This window comes from Balaenoptera acutorostrata, chromosome 17 (genome assembly GCF_949987535.1).
Source record: "Balaenoptera acutorostrata chromosome 17, mBalAcu1.1, whole genome shotgun sequence".
Lineage (NCBI taxonomy): Eukaryota > Metazoa > Chordata > Mammalia > Artiodactyla > Balaenopteridae > Balaenoptera > Balaenoptera acutorostrata.
In genome coordinates this window covers 42,429,972-42,457,487 of record NC_080080.1, presented here as the reverse complement: position 1 = coordinate 42,457,487, position 27,516 = coordinate 42,429,972, and the positions used below count along the sequence as shown (strand labels likewise).

At 41.7% G+C, this 27,516-nt stretch overlaps 2 protein-coding genes across 6 annotated transcripts in view; one reads left to right on the top strand and one right to left on the bottom strand.

Moving 5' to 3' along the window:
- The window catches only part of CDH17 (cadherin 17), a 130,023-nt gene that overhangs the window by 63,803 nt on the left and 38,704 nt on the right, over positions 1-27,516 (bottom strand). For 3 of the 5 annotated variants that reach the window (XM_057532487.1, XM_057532485.1, XM_057532486.1), the window contains exons 2-3: positions 12,052-12,122; positions 6,693-6,791 (exon numbers count right to left, since the gene is read on the bottom strand). In XM_057532487.1, the coding sequence (XP_057388470.1) occupies positions 6,693-6,791; positions 12,052-12,102 (150 nt within the window). In that variant the 5' untranslated portion in view covers positions 12,103-12,122. Of the gene's footprint in view, positions 1-6,692; positions 6,792-12,051; positions 12,123-24,029; positions 24,151-27,516 lie in introns of those variants that run through there. The other 2 variants (XM_007164919.3, XM_057532488.1) reach the window with 2 other exon arrangements.
- LOC130705549 (uncharacterized) lies at positions 641-1,597 on the top strand. Its single transcript, XM_057532403.1, is given in 1 exon segment — positions 641-1,597. A coding segment is annotated over 1 exon segment (957 nt).

Genomic DNA, 27,516 nt, shown 5'->3' with positions numbered 1-27,516 from the left:
AGATAAGTAACAAGTGTTGGCAAGGATGTGGAGAAATCAGAACACTTACACAATGCTGGTGGGAATGTAAAATGGTTCAGTTGTTTTGCAGAACAGTTTTGCAGTTATTTAAAAAGTTAAAAATTGAATTAACTATGTCCCAGAAATTTTACTCCTAGGTATATATCCAAGAGAATGGAAAACATATATCCTCACAAAAATTGTACACGAATGTCCATGATAGCATTATTTATAATAGCCATAAATGTCCATCAAATGATAACTGGATATTCAAAACGTATTATATTCATACAATGGGATATTAATCAGCCATAAAAAAAAGGAACGAAGTACTAATACCTGCTACAATATGGATGAACCTTGAAAACATTACGCTAAGTAAAAGAAATTATACACATAGGGTCACATGTTACATGATTCCATTTATATGAAATGTCTATAAAGGAAATCTCTAGAGACTGCAAGTCGATTAGTGTTTGCCAGGGGCTGGGAGGAGAGGAGAATAGGGAGTGACTGCTAGTTGGTACAGGGTTTCTTTGAGTCTGGTGAAAGTGTTCTGGGATCAGATAGCGGTGATGGTTGTACATTTTTGTGATATATTAAAAACCACTGAATTGGGCATTTTAAAAGGGTAGATCTTATGATACATAAGCTATATCTCACACATTACAAAGAAAAAAGAGGCCGTCCTACCGCGACGTCCTCCGCCCCCGCAGGTGGGTCCCCCCAAACCGCGGAGCTGCCGGCGTGGTCGCAGGCTGGAGGCGGGCCCGGGGCAGCGCCGCCGCCGGCCGCCCCTCGCTCCGGGCCCCGCCGCCCGCGGACGCTGATCCCCCTGCTGGAGTCTACCGGGGCCCTCAGCGAGTCCCTCGGGTTACCCTTCGGCCCACGTGGGTCTGGGCCACTCCACACCAGAACCTGGGCGGGACCGCGCAGGGGGTCCCAGCGCCGGTGTCTGCCCAGACCTCGCACTACGGCCTCCTCGGAGAGCCTCTGCCGCCCTAAAAGTGCCAACGGTGGTGTGTGCGCAGGACGCAGACTGGGGCTCCGTTTGGCTGCCTGTTTATGAAACATTTCAGAAGCCAGAAGAAAATACATTGGTGAGAACGCAGCGAAAGCAGCTTTTCTTGAAAAAAAAAATGGACAGAAACATCCAGAGGTCTCAGTGCTCAATATATTTTCTGATCAAGAGTGCAACAGATCAGTCACTACAATAGCAGCTTCTCTTGCTGAGTTAGGCGATTCCCTTCTGGCTGCCTGCCTGGAGGCCTTCCAGTCAATTGATATGGAGGTTCAAGAGGGGATCCATCCTTGCCTGGGAGCAGTGAACCTGATTCCCATTTACCCTCTCTCTGGTGTTGGAGTGGAAGAGTGTGGAGCTGTGGCCAGAAGCCTTGCTGAGAGTCTGGTCCAGCGTGTTCCTGGCTGTAGTGTGTTTCTCTTTGGTGAGGCTGACCTGCCTGAGAAGCGCACTCTTGTCCAGAGAAGGAAGCAACTGGGCTGGTTCACAAGGAGGGATTTCAGTGCTCTTAAACCTCACCTGGGAGCTGCATCTGCCCGAAGATGTGGTTTAACAGCTTGCTTCAGGGCGTTGTGACAGTTGCGTTGGAATAAAATTGGAATTTCAGCTTTGCCGTGAGGAGATTCATGCCGCCACTAGAGCAGCCGAGAGCCAATCTGCGGGAGGCAGGAGCTGAGCGAAACCTCAAACTGAGAAACAAACTTTCACATCAGGCATCAATCGTAGCTAGCCCGTATGTGATGAACTGCAATGTTACCATAGATTCTCAAGACTTGGCTCTGGGAAAAGAGATCGCTAGTGCCATTCGGGGCTCAAATGTGAATGGACTGAAGGGCGTCCAAACGATGGCTTTTCTCACAAAGGGAAAATGGAGATAGCTTGCAATGTAGAGAGTTTTGAAGATCAAGAAGTTACAGAAACCTCAGAAGGCTCTCAATACATGGCTTACAGTGTCCTTGGGGACCATTTTTATTATGCATCTCCTCATTACATAGAAGCTCAAGTTAAAAAATTGACAAGTGATCGGGGAATTGGTACTACAAGGAGAGCATTAATTGGATTTACACCCCAAGAGTGCAAGAACTGTGCTGAATACGCTATTAAGGAAGGCATTGGGGAGTTCTTGAAGATACGCGGAGGCATTTTCATGTGATCCAATCTAAGGCTTCATTGAAATTGTAAGGAAAAAATATCAGCCATTACAAAGTTTTCCTTTGGCCAGTGAAGACAAGTGGAAGATCCAAGAGCTTGGTTCCAGCTGTGAATTGGAAAACTGGAAGCCTTCTCTGTCCAGTGACAACAACAGGTGTTTATAGATTGTCCATAGTCGCCTTATGATATTTCTAGTCGTCATTAAAACTTCGTGAAATCCTCCTCTGTATCAAGTTCATGCACTTGCATGTACCAGAAGCCCTCCTGAATGAGCTGCGTAAAATGGCCATCGTTGTTGAATCATCTTTAATTATTATGAACAAAACTAAAAACGGACTCAATTTATTCGGTATTCCTGACCTCTTTATTCCAAAGTCCTGTATTCAACTCTCATTTTTTAAGTAATCATTTTTTTAATGTGCAGTTTTAAAAATCAAGTACTAAGTAACTAAAAAATGGGGAGAATTATAAAATAAAATTACTCCTTTGAAGCAAAAAAAAAGAAAAAAAGAAAAAAAATTACGTATCTGAGATATGTATCATACTATCCTTAGATCTGGAAGCCCCTGAGAGTACAGAGCTGGGGACAGTTGAAAATCCTCAGTGAAAGAAGTCTGTAGGTGTTTAGTTCTTTTTTCTTCCTTTCTTTCTTTCTTTGTTTCTTTTCTTTTTTGGAGGACATGTTAATAACCCAAGGATCAACCTCATGGGGCAAAAAGCTTGCTTTGTGCCTCCCTGACTTCAGGTAGAACATTTCAAGTGATACAGATGAGGGTACTGGGACAACTCCTTCCCACCACTGTAATAAAGAGCCCAAAGTACATCTTACCAAGGCTGGGTTTTCTACATCATTTCCACATAAGAAGATGGAGAGAGCATGGTATGCTATTTTTTTTTTTTTTGTATAGTCCAGATTTTATTTTATTTTTTTGCTATGTAACCTACTTTTTATTTTGGCCTTTTTTTAAATTGAAGTATAGTTGATGTACAATACTACATAAATTATAGGTGTACAGCATAGTGATTCAAAATGTTTAAAGGTCATATTCCAGTAATAGTTACTACAAAATACTGGCTGTATTCCCTGTGTTGTACAAGACATCCTTGCAGCTTATTTATTTTATGCATAATGGTTTGTACCTCTTAATCCCCTACTCCTATCTTGTCCCTCTCCCCTGCACTCCCCCCACTGGTAACAACTAGTCTGTTTTCTGTATCTGTCTTTTCTTTTTTGTTATATTCACTAGTTTGTTTTATTTTTTAGATTCCACATGTGATATCATTCAGTATTTATCTTTCTCTGTCTGACTTATTTCACTAAGCATAATACCCTCCAAGTCCATCCACGTTGTTGCAAATGGCAAAATTTCATTCTTTTTTATGCTGAGTAGTATTCCATTGTGTGTGTGTGTGTGTGTGTGTGTGTGTGTGTATGTACATGTGTATATATATATATATATATCTATATATATATATAATATCTTCTTTATCCATTCATTCATTGATGGACACTTAGGTTGCTTCCATATCTTGGCAACTGTAAATAATACTACTATGAATATTGGGGTGAATGTATCTTCTCAAATTAGTATTTTCATTTTTTTCAGATATATACCCCAGGAGTGGAATTGCTGGGTCATATGGTAGTTCTAGTTCTAGTTTTTTGAGAAAGCTCCACACTGTTTTCCTTGGCTACACCAATTTACACTACCACCAACAGTGCATGAAGGTTCCCTTTTCTCCACATCCTTACCAACATTTGTTATTTGTGTTCTTTTTAATGATAGCCATTTGGCAGGTGTGAGGTGATATCTCATTGTGGTTTTAACTTGCATTTCTCTGACGATTAATGATGTTGAACATCTTTTCATGTGACTGTTGGCCTTCTACATGTCCTCTTTGGAAAAATGTCTATTCAGGTCTTCTACCCATTTTTTAATTGGGTTGTTCGCTTTTTGATGTTGAGTTGTATGAGCTCTTTCTATATTTTTGATATTAACCTCTTATCAGTCATATCATTTGCAAACATTTTCTCCCATTCCGTAGTTTGTCTTTTCATTTTGTCAATGGTTTCCTTTGCTGTGCAAAAGCTTTTGAGTTTAATTAGTTTCCATTTGTTTATTTTTGCTTTTATTTCCTTTGCTGTAGGAGAGAGATCCAAAAAATATTCCTATGATTTATATCAGAGTGTTCTGCTTATGTGTTCTTCTAGGAGTTTTATGGTTTCAGTCTTACATTTGGGTCTTTAATCCATTTTGAGTTAATGGATTACTCAATGGTAGAGCTACTACCCTATGAGCTCACTGGGCACAGGGATGGTGTTGGGGTCATCTTGTATCCTCAGTCCCAGCATAGTGCCTTGTAACAATAGGCACCATCAGGAACGAAACTGGGTCATTTGTAGAGATGTGGATGGACCTAGAGTCTGTCATACAGAGTGAAGTAAATCAGAAGGAGAAAAATAAATATTGTATTTTAACACATATATGTGGAATTTAGAAAAACGGTACAGATGAACCTATTCGCAACACAGGAATAGAGACACAGACATAGAGAACTGACATGTGGACATGGGGCAGGGGCATAGGGGGGTGGGATGAACTGGGAGATTGGGAATGACATATATACACTACCATGTGTAAAATAGATAGCTAGTGGGAACCTGCTATATAGCGCAGGGAGCTCAGCTCGGTGCTCTGTTGTGACCTAGATAGGTGGGATGGGAGGGGGAGGTCCAAGAGGGAGGGGATATATGTATACATATAGCTGATTCACTCTGTTGTACAGCAGAAACTAACGCAATATTGTAAAGCAACTATACCCCAATAAAAATAAATAAGAATATATCAAATTCAAAAAAAAAGATGAACGTGTGCCTAGCCCACAGCATTCTTACCAGCTTATGAAGCATAAAAATACACAAATGAACAGAATTTTTTTTATTGGAGTATAGTTGTTCTACAATGTTGTGTTAGTTTCTACTGTACAGCAAAGTGGAGTTCCCTATGCTATACAGTAGGTTCTCATCAGTTATCTGTTTTATACATATCAGTGTATATATGTCAATCCCAATCTCCCAGTTCATCCCACCCCCCTTTTCCCCCCTTGGTGTCCATATGTTTGTTCTCTACATCTTGAACAGAATTTTTTTAATGTAAGCGAGATATCTATAACTAAGTGCTCCCTGGCAAGGGAAAGAAAGTTAGTTAACGAGATCATCTCTTGTGTGAGCCCTGCCATAGACTCCCAACCAGTTCCTTTGCAACCTCTTCTGTTTCCCGCCCCGCCCCCCCCGCCCTCCAGTTTGTAGCCCTGAAAAGAAACTTGATTCAGGCCTGCTGCTTTGAGGAGAAAATGTAAGAGCCTTAGAGGTCAGGACCCTTCCTGTCTCTGCAGCCTCCTCTCCTACCTTCTTCTTCAGGATCTCTGCTGGCCTTCTGCCAAAACTCGGGGCATGCCCTGCCCTCTCCCAGCACAGGGCAGGTGTCTAAGCTGTGCCTTTGCTGGGACACTCTTCTCTTATTAGCCTCCAGCTCTCAAAGCATTTGCTCCTCACTCAGTGGCGGCTTCCCTGACTGCAGAGGTCAAAGCCTCTAAAATACCCACAGCAGGGCACATAGATACACGTGCACCCCCAGCAGCTCATACTATGGAGCCCCTTGGCACTAATTTGCTACCAAATGAGAGAAGGTGGGATGAGGCAGCTTTCAGTCTCTCCTCTGTGGACGAGAACTGCCGAAAACAAATGCTTGGACAGTTAACAGAAGGCATCCACCTTAGATGGTAGTTTAGCAACCCTCTGTTGCTCCCCCAGTGCATGGGATGGGAGATCATGGGCACACCCAGAGGCTCATCAAAGTATCCTCAACCACTCCAAGGCCCAGCAGGCTTCCCCAGGGGATTTCTGGTCCGTGCAGTAGTATGTTTTTCTCCCTCTCTCCATTACATTTCCGGGATTATTTCAGGGCCCTTAAAGCTGAAGTCTCTTGCAATCCTCCCCTCAATCTGATGCTTTTCTCAGTTAACTAACTAAATGAGATGACTGCCACCCAGTGTGCCTTGTCCAACCCATGGGTGAGGGCCCAGGGATGGGCTCAGAGGAGGCGGTGAGGAAAGCAGGCCATTCCAGCGCTAATCCAGAGAACCCTCATCTTCAAATTCTTCAAGCAGCCAGCTCATTGAAGAGACAGATACTCAGATGGCCATGCCACTCCAGAGACAGGTTCCCTTCCCACCCTGGGGGAAGAGGCGGAGTCTACAGGCACCAAGGTCCCCACCCCAGAGATGGGAATACTTGCTCCAGGCACCACGGAGGAAGTCCGAATGAGGATGTCAGGTAGAGCGTCTTACAACACTGAAGCCACTCATCTCTGTGTTTAACTTAGCTTCTGAAATCATTCTTGGTAATGAGATCTACTATGCTTATATTTTATTTCTGGGTGTACGGTAGATAAAGGAGTAAAAGTCCACTGAGAGAGCCTGCAAAATCAAGATGACAGTGATCAAGAGTAGCCATTACCTGGAATATGATTTGACTCGGTCCTTGGCCTTCAAAAATAGAAAAGGTCATGGGCTTCAGGGGTCCACTAAACTTTCCCTCTTGGCCATATCCAGTTGTCTGTTAAAAAAAGAAAGAAAAAGAAAATTAGCATCACCATCTACTATGAATGTATATGTGTCACTTGCTGATTTTCTTATGGTTCCAGGACTGATATATGAAACCTAAGATTCTAACCGGGCTCAAAACAGTGTGAAATCTAGTCAAAACAGGCAGGAAGGGGTCTAATATTTGTTGAGGCTCTACTATGTCAAAATGGTTTGCTTAGAGCCTAGCACTGCTTTTCTCATTTAACCATTCAAGCAATCACCCTGTGGGGAGAAATTAACACTCCCATTTTATAAATGAGGCTCACAGAGGTTAGCTAGTTGCCCAGAGTAAAACCCATAAGCAGTTGACATGGCACACACACTGGGTTCTAACTGAAGGAAAGTTCATGATCTTCCCACAATGCCACTATGCTGTTAAATTCTACATGGTTTTACATAAGCTTCTTTTTTTTTTTTAATTTTTTAATTTTTGGCTGCGTTGGGTCTTCGTTGCTGTGCACAGGTTTTCTCTAGTTCCGGCGAGCAGGGGCTATTCTTCGTTGCGGTGCCAGGGCTTCTCACTGCAGTGGCTTCTCCTGTTGCAGAGCATGGGCTCTAGGCACATGGGCTTCAGTAGTTGCAGCACGTGGGCTCAGTAGTTGTGGCTTGCAGGCTCTAGAGCGCAGGCTCAGTGATTGTGGTGCACGGGCTTAGTTGCTCCGCGACATGTGAGATCTTCCCAGACCAGGGCTCAAACCCCTATCCCCTGCATTGGCTGGTGGATTCTTAACCACTGCACCACCAGGGAAGCCCTACACCAGCTTCTTAAAAGCCCTCTATTTCACTCCTGTTGGTTTATAAGGAAATCCATGGCAGATTCCCAGCACACTAGAGTTCAGGCACCTCAAAGACAATTGAACTTTTAAGGGGAAAAAATATGTAGACGTGTTTAGTACAATGCTTGCCTGGCACCCAACAAGAAGAGCTCACACTTGCTAAATTAGTATATGCTGAGCTTTGTCCTAAACACATTGAATCCCGACAACAACCCTACAGGGTAGATTATTATTGCCAGCTCTGTTTCACCGGTGATTAGACTGAGACGCAGAGAGGTTAAGAAATTTGCCCAGGTAGTGCAGGAAGCAGGATTCGAACCTGCAACTCCAGACCCGGCCCTCTTAGCCACTACCCCCACTACACACCAGCAAAAGCAGCCAAGACAGCCTGGGGTGGGGGTCGGGGGGGTGGGAAGCTGGCAGCATGGGGATGTGCAAGAGGGTGCATTCAGCAGTAGTTCCTGCCATCCCTTCATCTCCCACCAGGACTGGTCACTAATGGGAGTCGCGAGGCAGAGCGGAGCAGGCAGAACACAGGAAGGGACAGCCAGCCGTAAACCCCCACAGAGAGCACCCTCTGGAACGAAGGATCTAGCACCCACACCGATGCCAGTCCCCCCTCCTTCCCGAGTGGTTCTTTAGGTCTCCTACTTGTTATGGGAATCAGGGGTGGGATAGGTTAGAATCAGAAGTATGATACGGAAAGTTAATGGTTTGGGGAACTGGACAGGTAAAACCAAAAAAGAAAGAAGAACTGGTGAGAAGAGAATTTATTTTCCATTTCTTTATGAGGAGCTAGTACACTCTTATCGTATAGAAACACTGGGAATAACCCAAAAACAATTAGGATGAAATCATGGGGAAGAAGGTCTTGTACTATATCCCTTGGTTCATTGAATCTTGATTAAGTTGATCTGGGTTGTCCAACAAAAAAATAGTAACAAACAAGAATACAGAGGACTTTGGAATTTGGTCTCCTCTCCCTCAGAGTTGTGTCAGGCCCTTGGGTTAGCTGACCCCAGCCATCGCCAGCCTCTCTCCCTTGGGAAGACAAGTGATCTCTTTCCCAGACTCCCTTGCTGCTAGGAGGGTGACCAAGTGACCCAGTTCTGGTTTGCGAAACAAAAGGTGGAGTCTGCTGTGTCTGGGTGGAGGTGGGGGAATGGTTCTGGTCAAGATTTTGTATTCCTGATTAAGAAAGACAGATGTGGCTGGCATCTGCCCTGTTCTTCTTGCTCAAGCAATGGACCTCATGTCTGTAGCTGTGGCAGCCATCATGAAACCACGAGGGGACAAACCAGCTCAAACAACGGTGGAGCAAAGAGAAAGAAGCCCAAATCTCTGATAACATCACAGAACTGCTAAACCTGCTCGGGACTGCCCACGGCAGGCTTCTCGTTGTCTGAGAAAAATAAATCCCTATTGACTGGAGACACTCTAAATTTGCTTGTAGCTAAAAGCATTCTTAACTGACACAATAATTATATAGACTTCTAGCTCATCAGTTCCTCTCAAAGTGTATTTTCCTCTGGGGGCTCTTCCTCCCTTCCACTCCTTTCCACATCTTCTCCAGCTCCATCAGTTCCTCTGGAAGGCAGGACACAAGAAGTGGGTGCCATGGTTGGTACAGGACGAGGGCAATGCTTTTTGAGGGGCTACTGCTTAACAGCAAACGGTTTCATCAACTTTCTGCTCACATCAGCAAGCAGTCCATCTTTCAGCTGATCACACCAGTGACGGCGTCTATAGGAAAACTACATTAGTCAGGCAAACCTCACAAATAAGCCTGCATTTTTCCCAGGTGGACGAGCTGACTCACCTATGAGAAATAAAGGATAAGTCTCAGCTGCAATGTTCAAAGTTGGGTTGGGTTCTCGTATCAGGGCAACAAATCTCTCTTCCTGCCCATTAACCTGGCTATCTGAGCTATAAAGATTTCAAAATGCATGGGCATATCATGAGTCATCAAGCCATACATCCATAATTGGGAAGAATGCTATGGTGGAAATTTGTGAAAAGAGTTGGAAGAATAAAACCCACCATCTTGCATAAAGAGGTGAAAAGTAGGAAGAGAATGGAACTGATATTTTTGAGTGTTTCCTGTATGGCAGCTATGGAACTAGACCCTCCACACACATCATTTCTTCTGATCCTCAACAATATCAGGGAAGCTCTGGAGAAGTCCCACAGCAGAGGCACATGTAATTGGTGCTGCTGTGGGATGGTGCCAGCTCTGTTGGACCACCAAGCCCCAGCTCTGCACCATGTTGCTCCACTGCCTTCCAGGCCAGCAAAGGATGCATGCTGTTGTCAGATCTGCCTGCCTAGTAGCCACCGTCATTGTACTTTCCAGCAAGAGTGCTCTGCATTGTTTACATAGTATGTATGTCAGCTCTTCTTCCTTCCGGAAGAAGCATAGTCCCAGGCAAAACTCCAAAATAGTTGGCTTCTCCTTGATTTCCCTGCCTCCCTACTCAACACTCTTTCCCAAACCCTCTCATCAGTGCCCTTACAATATATTCATGCAGTGTTTCTAACCCCCTATGAGAACCAGTTCTCAGGAAAGGACAGGAGAGCCACTCATAGTATAGAATAAATGACTGGCAATCACTTTAAATGGCTACCTCTGCTGATTAAAAAAACTTTATGCTGAAGGAAAGAAGCTCCAACGGAACTTCCAGCCTTCACAGGAGGGGGTCTGGGCATAGGGGTCGGTGAAGGCAGAAGAGAAATGGCTCTGTCCCAATGCCCCTGAAATCCCAGCACACAGGTCTCAGCCTCCCTCCTTCACCCAGAGACAGCTGTGCACGTGGCTGTCTCCTGGGCAAGGCTCTTGCTGCCAGCAGCAGTTTGGGCAGTGTTTCTTACTCCAGGTAGAAATCCCACTGGGGTGAGAGCAGGGAAAAAGGAAAACTTACTTTCATCCTTTATCTAGGAAGAAGAATGCATGTCTCCTTCTCAGACAAGAAGCTGATGAGCCTGCTGATGTCAGATTATCGCGACAGAATCTTCTGTCTCTCTTAGGTCTCACTGTTGTTTCCTAATGTTTCCTAATATAAATCCATAATTATGTATTTAATTTCTAACTTGTTCCAGGCACTGTGCTATGTGCTGAGGCTGCAAAGATGATTAAAACACAGTCCTCCTCATGGAGGTCAGAGTCCATTTGAGTGTAGATGCTGAATATTTAAAATGTGGTAGTAATACTAATAGCTAATATTTATCAAGCCCTTAGACTGTGCCAGTCATTGATCCAAGGGCTTTATAAATGCATTAGCTCATTTAATTGCCACATAAGGCAAGTACTATTATTAGACCCATTTCACAGGGCAGAAAACTGAGGTTCAGAGCTTAGTAACTCACCCAAGTTCTTGTCACTGATCAATAGCAGTGCCAAGTTTGAACTAGGCACTGACTTCACCACCATTCTGAGATAATATAGATAGCAAAGGACATCTGAGAGGGTAGGAAGAGGAGAGAAGTCAAGTGGGGATGTTGGACCCAGTCCTTAGGCAGTTTTAGCTACAAGCTTCAAGCCCAGGTCTGTGAGGATGCACCTTGCTCATAAGGTTTGAACTGCAGATTTTCCCCCCAAGGGGAAAGCTCTGGTAGGTTTACAAGTTTGGCTTTATTTCACTCTAAATATTTTGAACTGTGTGGGCTCTCAGGGGCTCTCTGGAACTTGAAATTCAATATGTTATATTTGGGTTTTAGAAGAAAGGAACCAAGATTAGAGGTATGAGGATCTAGTAGCTTCCTTCTAAGGAGAAAGCAAATGCTTCCCCATAATCTTGCTTCATAATACAACAGATTTGGAAAGTGTATAACCTTTATGAGCTTAATAAGGAAAGTGAAGACGGCATCCCTGTCTCTACCGGAGGTTAAGGTCTGGTCTCCCCAGTTTCCATCCAGCTCCAACTTCTAGAAGCCCGAGTCGATAGGGTTAGCTCAACAAGTGACTAAGCACAAATTTGGTCAGAAAACTCCAAGCCATATACGGGAAGAAAAGTACAGAGCAGAGAAGGGTCAAAAATGGAGAAAATGCTTTTCTTAATTTTGGTGGTAATTTCTCATGGTCAAAGTTAAAAAAAAAAAAGAAGTCATGATTAAGGGACATAGACTAACACATGTATCAGTATACTTTTCTTTCCAGATTCCCTGAGCTGTATGCAATGGTCTAAAGCTAAGTAGATGGATTTGTTTAAACCTTGCCTGTGAAGTGGCATTGGCTTTTAAGAGCTGAGGAGAAAGCACATCTCTGGTTGAAGGTTGGACATATGACTTGTAGCTATTTCAACAAAAATAGTCCATCGGGGCAAAGTGTCCTTTGTTCGCAATGAGTTCATTTTGATAGACTATTTTTTAAATGATGATAGCCGTTGCTTCCCTGGTACGGGGTAGAAGGATGACTGGAAATATTCTACTAAATAAATAAAGAACATTCTCTTCTCTTACCAAGTAAAGTGTAAAGAGACACAAGCAGTGCAGTTGGGCTTGCAACATCATGGTTTTCTCTATTCAAACTCCTGTGAATAAACCGGAGATAAGTTGATTAGTTGCCATCCTGTTAAAACCATGTTTCTCCAAGCATAAAGGATCATTGGATGATATTCATTTATAAATCTAGTAGAATACATCCTTGAAGTTCAGCCTCTCCTCTGTGGAACAGCCTGGACTTCCAGAAGCTTCCTGATACCTTGTCCACAGCAACTACAAGTCAACATCCGGAAACAAGCATGTGCTAATTCCATCTTTACTAACCGCTTCACTTTATTAGTCTTCTTCATTTAAGAGTCTTAAATGATAGGCAATAAATATAATTTTCACTCATTATATGTGTGTGGGATATATGTTTTGGCAAATGCCACAATAACTAGATACTGAAATTTTAGTGATGCTGATTCAAAGCTGCAAATAGATGAGCTTCTTCAAGCAGGAAGAACCCAAGAATGTTCACAACCCTTCATTCAAAGACCTCACCAGCTGCCTCTTTGCTCTTCTAAACCTTGCTGTTAACTATGCAATACATCTAAAGAAAAAATGTACTTCTTATTACTTCAAAAGCCACCCAATAAAAATCCAAACTCTGCCCCTCTTCTATTCTGTTCAATGTTATTTTTCCTTTTTCCTTGTGCCTTTGCATTTCACAGAAATTATAACTTTCACCCTAAGACACGTCATGACTAACTGATTTTAAGATCTGAGATAAATTTTCCACATGGCCTGTAAAGCAGGGTTGTTGCCTATCATAATATTGGACTGCTAAAACAAAACAAAACAAAAAACCAGGGAAATGAAGAATGCATTCACTTCACTAAAATTCCAATTATTTTATTGCCTCTAGGGATTGTGGATGATCTTGGTTTATTTCTTTATCTTTTTCTTTATTTTTTAAAGTTTTCTACATTGAACTTATATCATCAATATAATCCGCATGGGAAAATGGTTATAAAATTCTAACTACTCTAAAAATTTAGACCCTGAAACTGTTTAATTCCTTACTTTTGGATAGCTTATATTTGAACTTTGAAAAGGTCAAAGTACTATCCCATTTTAGCTTCACAAATGCCCCGGGAGATAAAGATAGAAATGAGCATTTATTAAGCATCATTCTATAGGGTAGATAAGTGGCGGGACCTTTACAAACAGAATGACAGAGGTGGAGAAGGTAAACTCTGAGTCAGCCTGGACCGGAAACCCAGCTTGGCCTTTCATTAGCTGTGTGGCTATGGGTATACTACTTAATGTCTCTGTGCCTCAGTTTCCTCAAATGGAAAATACATAGCAATTGCTCAGTAATAAAGCAATTGCTCAATAATGAGTGCTCTTATGAGTTTATCACAGACATAATGAGTTAGGAAATGTTACTCTTAGTACATGAGGAAATTGAGGTTCAAAGTTAAGCCATTCACCCAAAGACACATAGCTAGGAAGTGATATTGCCGTGTTTCCAACCAGATCTGTCAGATGCCAAAGTCCAAAGAGTCTTTCGAGTCTTTCTGCTATACCCTACACAGTGTGATAGCCGAAGAGACGTAGCTGTAGGTGTAGAGATGTAGAGACGTATAAAATGTACATATTGCTTGTACATGCTATATAAATGAAGCAACTTGTCCCAAGGATCTACAGCTATTTTAAGGAAGAGCTAGGACTACACCCCTTCAGTGCAATTAGATCTGTAAATTTTGTGAATGCTTAGAAATGAGCTTTTGCAACAGAATTAGTCTGGTCTATGTGTCCAAACATCATTTTAGAATTGGCTCCTTGTCAAACACAAACAAGACATTTTTCTGCTGCTTTAGACTGCTCACAGGGTTTGGAAACACACAGAAACAAATAACAATCGCAGTTTCTAGCATATTGCAATATGAAATGTATCTAAATGAATAAATTGGTATTCTTAAGTCTAACTAGTCTTTTTTTATATTAGCCAAATAAACATGATCAGCTATCAACCAATATTTGCTTATGTAAAAATACAGACGATAATGACACATTTGAGGATCTTTCTCCTCAAACCCCTCAGCGTTCAAGAACTTTTATTTATTTATTTTTATTTTTTGGGGGGGGGCTGCATTGGGTCTTCGCTGCTGCACGTGGGTCTTCTCTAGTTGCAGCGAGTGGGGGCTACTCTTCAATGCGGTGCGCGGGCTTCTCACTGCTGTGGCCCGCCATCCCCGTTGCGGAGCACGGGCTCCAGGCGCACAGGCCTCAGCAGTTGCGGCTCGTGGGCTCTAGAGCTCAGGCTCAGTAGTTGTGGCTCACGGCCTTAGTTGCTCCGCGGCACATGGGATCCTCCTGGACCAGGGCTGGAACCCGTGTCCCCTGCATTGGCAGGCGGGGACCCAACCACTATGCCACCAAGGAAGTCCCTCAAGATCCTTTAAATGCTGTTCCCACTTTACTCTTCTGGCCTTATCTCCCACACCCACCACACCCAGTAATGCTGAGCACCCCATGGACTTTGCACCGAGCTTCCCTGTCTCCACGCTTTGTCACTGGCTGTTCTCCCCACCCGTCACAGGGCCCCACCCGGAGTAAATGACAATTGATATTTTCTGAGTCAAGCTGGATTGAGATTATCCTTTCTCACTTCTACTTTTACTTCTCATACCTTACCATCTAAGACCAACTTATTCATTTATTTTAAAATCACTGAATTTAATAATTCTATTATGTGCCAGATACTGTGCTAAGAACGGGGATGACAAAATAAGGGGTACAGGGTCTGCTTCATGGAGCTAGAACCTACGTCCTTCATGAAATCTCCCTGATTTCCAGCCAGAAGCATCTTCCTCTCAAGGCCCCTCCTGCCTGCCTTTTATTTTTTATCACGTATTTACATGTCTGTGTTGCTGCCTCTACTAGAATACAAAATCCTTCAAGACAGAGACCTCATTTTAAAATTATATTTTGGGGGCTTCCCTGGTGGTGCAGTGGTTAAGAATCCGTCTGCCAATGCAGGGGACACGGGTTCGAGCCCTGGTCTGGGAAGATCCCACATGCCGCGGAGCAACTGGGCCCGTGAGCCACAACTACTGAGCCTGCGCGTCTGGAGCCTGTGCTCCGCAACAAGAGAGGCCACGAGAGTGAGAGGCCCGTGCACCACGATGAAGAGTGGCCCCCGCTCGCCGCAACTAGAGAGAGCCCTCGCACAGAAACGAAGACCCAACACAGCCAAAAAAAATAAATAAATAAATAAATAAACTTATAAAAAAAATTATATTTTTTTAACCTCTCATGGCTCTTCATAGTATGGTTTGCACATACTAAGCTCTCAACAGATGTTTGTTAAATTCTAAAACACTTGTGATTGTCTAAGATTGGTATTCTATGAATTTGTCCAATCTATAAGAGCTTTCAGAATAAACAGAAAATGTTAAAGGAAACTAATTTGAGATCTAAAGGTTTATTCTGATGCAAAGTAATAAATTTTTATTGTTGACGAAAAGGATTATTTCTCTTTTAAATACATGAACAGATTTCTGTTCAGTAAATAGGTTAAGAACTGGTTGATATATATACCATCTCCACTTGAAATGATTTTTTTAGCACTTTCAATCTTCCAAAGACATGTAAGTTGAATGATAAAAAACAAATAAAAATAAAATAAAAAAATAAAAAATAAAAAATAAATGCCTTATTTTAGTCAGATGCTCAAACAGACCACCGTCCGGGGTGTTTTAATGGAACCTAAAAAGTAAACGTAGAATTACACTCATCCTTTCTTTTGTCATTTACATTTAGTTTCATCCTTCACAGAAGGGTTTCTGGTGGGAAACAGAAGTAATTGCTTTCTGCTCCCATGCCTAGGGTCTTGTGATTTCTTTGTGGACAAATCTATCACACCATGTGGTTGTTAGATTGGCTGGTTTGGATCCTGGCTCCTTCACTGACTCATGTCTACTTATCTGTAAAGCAAGGATAATAAAGTATCTACTTTTGAGAGTTATGGGACTCAATAAGTTAATATTTTGAACAGTGTTTGTCAAATAAAAATTCCTTCTGCCACCCAAGTTTGCTTAGTCAGAAATTAAATATTGTCCCACAGGACAGCTCCTATCACAATTCCCAGCTTTCAATGGCCCTGGCCATAAGGATACTCAAGAAGCACCCTTCACCTCAACACCCTCACAGCCAAATGAAGTGGCCAGGCAAAGCCTTCGTCTGAATGATCCAAGGCAAACTACACCACTACTAGGATTATTCCAGAAGAGGACTTCAGCCTCTCAAACAAGTCTTGCCTGTATTTCCTCTTCTTACAGACATAATTTCACTAATGAATACCACATCCTGGATCATAATGATGCTGGAGGGAAACCATGGTTTATAACTGAAATTGCCTAAAATCACCAAGCCATACACACTTGATAGATTATTTCACAAACCCTACTTGGCAAAGGATTGGAGTAGATTTCCAGATAATTCAGTGACATTCCGTCTGAACTACCTGAAATAGTTGATACAACCATCTGCTGGGAATTTTTGCTATTTGTCAGGGTTTCCTCAGGTACAAAGACTAAATTCAGACAGTTTCTATGGCAACTATCTGAGACGGCAAGTACATCCTTAGCAACAGAGGTCAAAGGTTTAGGGGAGTTTTGAAAAGCCACCACCACTTGCTTTAATCTTGGACCATTTACACATGCAGAATCAGGGCTGCTGGACTTGCAGATTAAGGCTGAAGGCGTCATTTAATTCACCGTAGCCCAGACAACACTGAAACCCTCCATATCCTGAATCTGTGTCCAGCCAGGATAACATCACAAAGGCAGCTAACATCTACTAGAAACCCTTTGTCTCAGCACATGCTGAGAGATTTATATGAATTATCTTATTGATTTTTCATAAGAACCCTATGAAGCAGGTACTGTTAAAATTTCTCTCTCAAAGATCAAAAATCAAGAGGTGAGGGTCAAAAAAGTTACCAGACTTGTACAAGATCACACTGCCTGGCTAATTTCACACCTATACTCTTATTCATATATTATTCTCTCTATGAAAGCACAAGCATCCTGATAAATAAGATATCTAGCAGTACTGAATCTATTATACATCTTTCCAAAAATTCAAAAAGGTTTTTTTTCACTCCATAGCTGCTCTTCTTCTTCAGATGCTGACATGAGTCTGCCTTCTCAGAGGGCCATCAGCCTAGGAGTTTGGCTCCTACAGCACATCTATTTCTGATTTGTACCCTCTCTCCTTCTCATTTCCTTCTGACCTTCACCTCAGCAGTCTCTTATTTTTTAACCAAGCCAAGTGTTATGGGTTGAATGGTGTCCCCTGCCTCAAAATTCATGTTGGAGCCTAACCCCCAAGTACCTCAGAATGTGATCTTATTTGGAGACAGGCTCTTTACAGAGGTAATGAAGTTAGAACTAAGTCATTAGGGTGGGCCCTAATCCAATATGACTGGTGTCCTCATCAAAAGGGAAAACTTCGATGTGGAGACACACATAGAGGAAAGACAACATGAAGACACATGGGGAAGACAGCCATCTGAGAGCCAAGGAGAAAGCCCTCAAACCAATCCTTATGGCCCTCAGAAGGAACCAGCCCTGCAGACACCTTCATTTTGGACTTCGAGCCTCCAGAACTGTGACACAATAAATTTCTATTGCTTAAGCCACTCCGTCTGTGGTACTTTGTTACAGCAGCCCTAGCAAACTAACATATCAAGGAACTCTCGTTTTGACTGACAAAGGCACTGCTGTCCCAGGATAGGGTGGCCTCAGATGGGGTTTTATCCAGTTATTATACATGCAGTGCCCACGGCATCCCAGGGGGACCACTCCAAGCTTGATCGAATCTCCTGCTGGGCTCCAGAGACTCCAAGAGGCATTTTTAGACCCTCCTGTCATTTCCCCATTTATCTGAGTAAGGACAGGAAATTTCTAGGTCTCAGTTCTCAAAATCGACAAGTAAATCAATACATAAGCACTGATTTTTTCCCCCTCTCTTACAAAAGCTAAGTGATAGGTAAACCTTAAATCGAGTCAGTCATGGCTCATCCTTTTTGTTAAAAAAAAAAAAGTTAAGGGCTTTGAATTAAAACGCTTCACCATGCTCTAAGGCTAAACCACACATTTCCAAAGAACAAAGAAGGTACAGAAGGAGAGGACTGCAAAATTTGTTTTCAAGTATCATAGGTGATGTGGACAGGAAAGAATGTGACTAGAATTCATAACATCACCAGAACCAAACAGCACCAAATATCCTGTGTGCCATTTCGTTTACCTCTGCGTTGTATATTGCTAAGAGCAGCATGAGTTATACAGCAAGGCCAGATATGAATAAAGATCAGATAAAAAGCTTGCTCACACCATTGTTCATCAAGTATTGTTCGGATCAATCATGCCCATCTTTGTGTCCTCACTCACAAATCTCTGGCACCAATTACATCACTTAAGGTTTAGAAAGAATCACAGGAGGATCTGACCAATTTGCACTCTTGGCAAGTTAAGGACCCAATGAAAGTGACCATTAATAAGCTAGAAACAAACAGGCAGGCATAAAATCTGGGCTGCTGCCTGGCACTTCAGACTGATTAGGAGGGAGGAAGGAAGGACCAAGGAAGGAAAACGAAGGGTGGATTGCCCCCTCCCCACCCAACATACACATAAATGTAAGCGCTTTGTTCTCTCACTAAACTTTGCAGTAAGTATGCCAATCTTTCAGCATATGAAAATCTGGATTTACACATATGCAAAATTGAGGGTGATTTCTTACTTAATCAATAGGTTCATGATCAGGTAAATAGTCTTATGAGAGGATAGATGGCTCCTCTTGAAATATTTTAAATTTCTATGATTGACTTAAATACAAATTACAAGCATAATTATTAAAGAAAATAATAATGAGTTCTAAGGAATATTTTAGGAAGTGTGCTCACTCTTACTCCCAGCTGGCTATTGTCCCACCCGGCACTCCCCCAGCATGAGCAAGGGAAGGGGCAGCAGGGGTGAGGAGGTCAGAGGGGAGGGAGGCCCCCCACATGGGGACACAGATGGTGACCCCCCCACCCCATGGTGCTTCTCTGACGTCTTAAGCAGGTTGGCAGTAAGGATGTCAGTGTTGAGTTCTCTGAGGTGCACAGGTTTCCACCCCAGAAACTCTACAAGGGAGACAGAGGGAGGACTTTCTTTCTTCCATATCTAGCAGAACAACATCACAAGGGTCTTTTCTGGCCTAAAAAGGAGGGTAGAAATCACTTTTTCTCAAAAAAGTGGCTTAATTATTTTTGACAAAGTGTTGCTTCATGCATTATACAACATTTCTTTGTGTATTATAAAGTGCACAGATGAGTATTTTGTCAAGATAATAAAACTACACACTCTGGCCTTAGAAATTCAGTACGAGGTAAATCTCAATTAGATCCCATCCCATATGGTTTAAACACTGAGATTTAAAACAAAACAAAACAAAAGACTTGCTATAATACTAGCTCATTTATGAGGTGACCTTGAGGCAATGACAAAAATGCACAGTCATGCTCGAGTGTAGTAGGCTAACTTTCTGATTTCTGTAATTAAATCATAATTGACAACTGGGATGGGCAAGAGAGTAAGGCGGAAATAAATTTAGTTCTGTCTTCATAAAGGATGCCATACCACTATGAAATCTCACTCATTGGCTAGTATTTTTTAATAATTGAAAGTTTAAAAAACTAGCATTTAATGAACATTTACTAAGCTAAGTACTTTGGAAGACTTATTTCATTTAAGTTTCACAACAATCCTATAGGCAGGTCCTGTTGCCATCCCACAGGGCAGGAAACAGCTCAGAGAGGTTGAGGAAAGGGTGTCAGTCTGACTGCAGAGACCAAGCACAGACCCTCTGTGTGAGGAAGATGTGCTCATCCTTAGTTTAAATATTCTTTAAGGGCATAAATCTACCTTTCTGATTTCTCTTTATCTCTTACTCAGAAACACAAGTCCTAAAGTTTTAAAATAATTAACATACGGTAAGAAATCATTGATTCAGAATATCATAGATGAGAGAACTCAGTGTCAGTCTTGCAGAATATTTTAAGAGAAATTAAGTTTTCTTTGTGTCACATACACAATAACCAAGGATAGCTTCGTCTGTTATATATGCATAAGTGAAAAAATCATCTTGAGTATGGTTAAAACCTCCACCACTAGGTGAATGTCTGCTTTTATTAAGTTAATATTTCTTATACCTAAATAAACACTCATGTTTGTTCTCACAAGTAACAAATAGATAGATAGATATTCCCCTAACAAAATTCAGTACTCTTTCCTTGTTTAATCATTGGGGAGACCACAGAACAACTAGCCCCTTCTAAATTCAACACCAGAGGTTTCTGAAGGAATACAATTTTATGCCAACAAATAAATATGTATATTTCTATCTGTGTAAACTAACAGCCATAAAAGCACTTATTTGTCAGCCTTTGGAGAAAGGGACACAGTGGTGTTCAGCTTTCCTTCTCAGAGTTGTCTCTCTTGACCTGGAAGAAAAGCGAGAGCACACTCTCCAGAGAGTTCCTTTGACAAAGGAATAGGAAGTCGAGTTGCTGCCAGGATATATTTTGCTTTTCATAAAAGAATGGAGGAGGGGGGCTTCCCTGGTGGCGCAGTGGTTGAGAGTCTGCCTGCCAATGCAGAGGACACGGGTTCGAGCCCTGGCCTGGGAAGATCCCACATGCCGCGGAGCAACTGGACCCGTGAGCCACAACTACTGAGCCTGCGTGTCTGGAGCCTGTGCTCCGCAACAAGAGAGGCCGCGATAGTGAGAGGCCCACGCACCGCGATGAAGAGTGGCCCCCGCTTGCCACAACTGGAGAAAGCCCTCGCACAGAAACGAAGACCCAACACAGCCATAAATAAATAAATTAAAAAAAAAAAAAAAAAAGAATGGAGGAGGTACCAGAAATGCAATCTTCACCTTGAATGACAATGACTTTTCCCAGGGGACATCTTAGCAAGTTTCAAAGGATGCCACACCCACACCTCCCCAGAAGGCTTATAGTGAAACATCAGAGGGGCTTTAAAATGTCTCATTAATGCTGTCCCACAGGTCTCTGAGACTGTCCTCAGTTCTTTTCATTCTTTTTTCTTTATTCTGCTCTGCAGTAGTTATTTCCACTATTTTGTCTTCCAGGTCACTTATCTGTTCTTCTGCCTCAGTTATTCTGCTATTGATCCCTTCTAGAGAATTTTTAATTTCATTTATTGTGTTGTTCATCATCGTTTGTTTGCTCTTTAGTTCTTCTAGGTCCTTGTTAAACGTTTCTTGTATTTTCTCCATTCTATTTCCAAGATTTTGGATCATCTTTACTATCAGTATTCTGAATTCTTTTTCAGGTAGACTGCCTATTTCCTCTTCATTTGTTAGGTCTGGTGGGTTTTTACCTTGCTCCTTCATCTGCTGTGTGTTTCTCTGTCTTCTCATTTTGCTTCACTTACTGTGTTCGGGGTCTCCTTTTTGCAGGCTGCAGTTTTCATAGTTCCCGTTGTTTTTGGTGTCTGCCCCCAGTGGCTAAGGTTGCTTCAGTGGGTTGTGTAGGCTTCCTGGTGGAGGGGACTAGTGCCTGTGTTCTGGTGGATGAGGCTGGATCTTGTCTTTCTGGTGGGCAGGTCCAATACTGGAGAGGGTGTGGAGAAAATGGAACCCTCTTGCACTGTTGGTGGGACTGTAAATTGATACAGCCACTATGGAGAACAGTATGGAGGTTCCTTAAAAAACTAAAAATAGAACTACCATATGACCCAGCAATCCCACTACTGGGCATATACCCTGAGAAAACCATAATTCAAAAAGAGTCATGTACCATAATGTTCATTGCAGCTCTATTTACAATAGCCAGGACATGGAAGCAACCTAAGTGTCCATCTACAGATGAATGGATAAAGAAGATGTGGCACATATATACAATGGAATATTACTCAACCATAAAAAGAAACGAAATTGAGTTATTTGTAGTGAGGTGGATGGACCTGGAGTCTGTCATACAGGGTGAAGCAAGTCAGAAAGAGAAAAACAAATACTATATGCTAACACATATATATGGAATCTAAAAAAAAAAAGTGGTCATGAAGAACCTAGGGGCAAGATGGGAATAAAGACATAAACCTACTAGAGAATGGACTTGAGGATACGGGGAAGGGGAAGAGTAAGCTGGGACAAAGTGAGAGAGTGGCATGGACTTATATACACTACCAAACATATAACAGATAGCTAGTGGGAAGCAGCCGCATAGCACAGAGAGATCAGCTCTGTGCTTTGTGACCACCTAGAGGGGTGGGATAGGGAAGGTGGGAGGGACAGAGACGCAAGAGGGAAGAGATATGGGGACATATGTATATGTATAACTGATTCACTTTGTTATAAAGCAGAAACTAACACACCATTATAAAGCAATTATACTCCAATAAAGTTGTTAAAAAAAACAAAAAACCTCAAAAGAAATAAAATAAAATGCCTCATTAAAAAAAAAAAAGCAAAACTCAAGTGTTTTCTCATCCTCTCATATTATTTGACCCCACTTCTTTGGCATAGAATTGGTTTCTCCCTTGCACAATGGACGATGTAGTTATTGCAACATTACTCGTTTTTTCCCCTAGAGAATGAAACAGCAACTTCTCAGTTTGACCTGCATCACCTGCTTGAACTTTCTCATGGAAAGAAGAGTTAATATTCATTGAACGTCTGTTGAGTGTCAGACAAGGTACTGAGTTCTTTACACGCTGATCTAATTTACTCTCACAACCACTTGGTTAGGCAAATATCTCCATTTTGTAGATGAGAAAATTAAGGTACAGTGAGCTTAAGCAATCTGTTCAGTGCCTGCTGACTGGTAAATGATGAAACTGGCCTAATCCATCTGCCCAACCCTGAAGACTCATAAACTATATACCTAAGAGTCCATGATAAACCCTCAGTCACACTACAGTCCATGATAAACCCTCACTCAGTAAGACTCATCTGTTTCCTGGTAAGAGCTGAATGCCATCCATTTTCCATGTCATCTAAACATATGCTTTCTTCTTCTTTCAAATTATTCCTCTCTTGCTATCTAAGTTTTTGAAGAAAAATAAAGACAAGAAAATATTAGAGAATACATTGCTCTTCCAATCTCCTGTTTGGCATCCCCCATCACAGAGGGCATCTGTTCCCAGAAAGTCACTCACTCACAATGAAGAAAAAACTGAGACAGAGGCAGGGGCTGGACCTTTGAAGACACCAATAAGCTGTACATGTTTAGACATCTCAAAATAATCACACATTAGTTGATGTTACGTCTGCCGATGTGGCCGAAAGAATGACCAGAATCTGACCAACATACACACCAGCCTTGCTTTCCCAATTGGGAAGGCAGATCTGTTTGTTTTCAAATCTTATTCCACTTCTTTTAAGAAAGGGCTTTTTTCCTCCTATGGCTTTCCCCTTCCCTGCTGTGTCCTGGGCAGTCAGTCCTAAGAATCCTAAATTGAATCTCACTCTCTGAGAAGTAAAGAGAATGCTCAGTTTTTGAAGACCACATCTGAGAGATGACACTTCGTAAAAATGAGATTCCAGCCCTGATTTGTAGAGTGTAAGAGCCCCAGGGCATCTCAGGGCTAGGAACTTTTTTTATATTTTAATTACAAAGAATGGGTGTAATCCACATTTAAACATCCAAAAGCTTATTCTTTTCTTTAATGCCACTACCAAGCTAGATTCAAGCCAAACCACTTCATCAAATGAATTTATAAAAGTTATAGACTAATAAAAAGAAACCACGAAAGAAGTTATGCTCGGTAAGCAAAACTTATCACACTAGAAATAAACTTTCCTTCCCAGCAAATGACACATAGCACCCCTCAAGGAATAAATTTGTCCAGCAACTTAAGTAATCCCGCCACCATCTATTCTGTCAGTCTTAAAGAAATATACTATCGACATAGTTAAGACATGTCAACGCTTACCTTTCTGTAAGTAACAAAATGGTTGTTAAAAGTTATTTTTCTTCCATTCAACTGTTGAGACTCTTGCTGGGACTTGAGTGTCTTCCCCAGAGGACACTCCCTCTGCTCTGCTCTGCTTCCCCAGCCTCTCCCTTCACCTTCAGTCAAACATTAACCATCGACTGGCTTTATTGATTTTCAGGAAACATCAGATGTCATAAAAGGTATTGTACTCCAGGAAAGAAATGCGTTTGTACCAAAAGAAGTTAATTCACATCTAATACATCTCAAAACAGGTTTCTGAATTTTCGAATGTAGGTTTAATAAATTAGAAGACAAGAAGAAAAAGTGGAAAAACTCTCTATGTATTCAACTATCTGTAGAGTGCGAGGTCCATGACATCCAAGAGTTTCATCCATATTTTGCTCCCCCACCACTTAGCACAGAAGACTCAGCTGACATATATTTGTGTAGATTCCGTCTTAAACACAGACAAGCACAGGGTGCCATGTCTGAGCAGTGACTCAGTTCGTTGATAACCAGCCACGAGAGACATGGGAAATGCCTCAGAAGGTACAGCCAATGATGCAAACGGGCTGCACCTGCTTCTGAAACCCAAGGGTCCTCTTCAAAGTCTGCATGAAACAACCAGCAGTAGCCTTCCCCCAAAACACAAACCAAGTCCTTTTTCTCACCACTCTGAGAATGGATTTGCCTGAGAGCAAGTTACTACTTTTTTCACTCAGAATGAGGTTTCCGATTAAACAACATGGCCCCAGATTTCTTAAGTCAAGGGCTCTCTTAGACAGATTCCTGATTCCCACCCCTCAGTCACTCTTGGAATCTACACTAAAGATGAGAATCAAGGTCACCTTTGTGTCAAATTTGATATCCATTCTGATATTCATTTCTGGGCTTCTCCTGAGCTGTGTTGTGTTTTCCATCTGCCTCTAGGTGTGCATCTAGCACAATGAAAGCACAAGAGCACAGCCCACTCTCTAGATGGGCTTCTTGCTTCCCAGATCCCCTTCAGAAGACTTAGTGATTGCTCTAAGCTTCGTTTTGTTTGTTTTTTTTTTAAACAATCACTTTTGTTATTTATTTATTCATTTATTTATGGCTGTGTTGGGTCTTCGTTTCTGTGCGAGGGCTTTCTCTAGTTGTGGCAAGCGGGGACCACTCTTCAGTGCAGTGCGCGGGCCTCTCACTATCGCGGCCTCTCTTGTTGCGGAGCACAGGCTCCAGACGCGCAGGCTCAGTAACTGTGGCTCACGGGCCTAGTTGCTCTGCGGCATGTGGGATCTTCCCAGACCAGGGCTCGAACCCGTGTCCCCTGCATTGGCAGGCAGATTCTCAACCACTGAGCCACCAGGGAAGCCCTAAGCTTCGTTTATCTTGGGGACCGTGAAGGGAAACCACCTAGTTGCATGCCAGTGGTTAGCATACTCAGTGGACCAGCAGGCCCAGGAAAGATCCTTCTTCCTCTGTTTCACAGCCAAGATAACCACATTTAGGGAAATGAGGTCAGTGAGGCTAAGCAGCTCTCACTTTCTTAACACCTGTGCCCTCCCCTGAGCTGAATGAAATGACCTTGTTCCACAAAATCAAATAGCTTCCTCTTGTATGTTTCACCTCCCGAATCAATGACAAGAATCTCATGGCATTGCTCTGAAAGGAGTTTGCTTCTTCTTTGGAAATATTTGGTACTTTCTAATAAGGTATGCAAAAAGTACATTTAAATCTATAAAGTTTTCTGTAAAAGAATGTATATATATATGTATCACTTTTAACCATTGTTTCTTAGCAATATTATACAGCTATGTTCATAGCATATGTTAAAAAAGATGTTTTCTTGTTTAGTCTTTACAACATGGCCTGAAGTGGATTCCATCTTATAAACAGAAAACAAAGGCACAGAGGGGTTTTACCTCTTGCCCAAGTCACGCAGCCTGTGATTACAGAATCAGGACTCCAGCCCTCGTCTGTCTGAGTCAAAGCCCAACCTATTCACCACAAGTGTTGAATTTGCCAGATTATTTTCCTTCTGACTCCAAGTAATAAAAAATCTACAGGAAGAAATCCCTCTGTGTGAGGCCGTGACTGAAGGGAGATGGCCAAGTTCCTGAACTGGGCTTTCCTATATATTTTATGCTACCTCTAGGCTGTAGCTTCCAAGTCAGAGAATCAGATTGATTAAACTCTAAAAAAGCCATCAGAGAAATTAACAGGTGATTGCATCTCTGAATTATAAAGGCTTTTCCTGTGCTCCCCATGATAACAGGTTAGCATGGTTCTCAGAGCTGTGTGTTTCATCATTTATGTATTAAATTATACATTTATAACTTATAAAATTATCTGGATTTTATAATTCTAGATTAAATCCAAAGATTAAGAGCATGCAGGTTTTGCCCTGTGTTTCAGAGTGAACACCATTGCATTTTAGGAACCCATTTTCACGCAAAAATGAGGCATTTCTAGTTCCGTAGTTTAATACTGACTCAGTAATAATAGGAATAATAAGGAAAATCTAATTGATGAAGATTACTAATTCCCTGTATCAGAGCAAAGTAGACATAAATTATGTATATGATGGAAACAAGTGAACAATTGGAAAGATTTGGGCAAATACTTCTGACCAACAGCTTCATGGTATTAAAACATATTAGCACTTCTGTCTATAATAATGTTTTAACCATTCCTCAAACATTAGCCCTAGAAAATATGTAAGTAATATTTAATTTTTGGACAGTGCTAGTCAGCAATGAGTAAAGTTTGGATAGCCTCCCAGATAAAAACTTTATGAAATTTGGAATGACTCTTAAAATTCAAAGTATGTTACATTTTTAATATTCCTATTATTTAAAACTCGTGGTAAATGAAGTCTACAAATGCTAAATTTTTCCATTTTTCATGCACTTGCACTTTAACATGGACTTTATTTGCATTACATATCATGTGTCTTGAGAACATTTTATCATGGGCCTATCAACATACAACCTCACCTGACAGAAGTTGTATAATACATACATATGTAACAATAATATTTTTAAATTACTCGATATCTGTCTCTTAAGGTTAACTTAATGATGGCAGAAACTTTGTCTTCCATTAGCACTCAGTAAATACTTTTTAGAATTGAACTCCTTTCAGTTGTTTAATTCCATAATTCCAAATAGGATTGCAGGCAGGCTCAACCAAGGCTGATGGGAACCCAGACAAGTGAATGATTTTGTACCCCCTCAAACCAATATTTTACATCTTTTGTTCCATATTTATTTAGTGGGATGAGGTGAAACTAATTTTCTGCTAGTGAATGTTTGAGGCTGAAGCAGAATTTTCCCTAATTCCTTTCACTGGCCAGGACAGTGCCCATTTAAATATAAGCAATACACCCCCTACTTTTACAGCTCTTATACTTGTCTGTGGGTTTGTTTGAGTTTGGGATTCTTTTGATGTTGTTGTTTTGGGCAATTTTCCAAACCAGGACACTTTAAGGAATTATTAAATG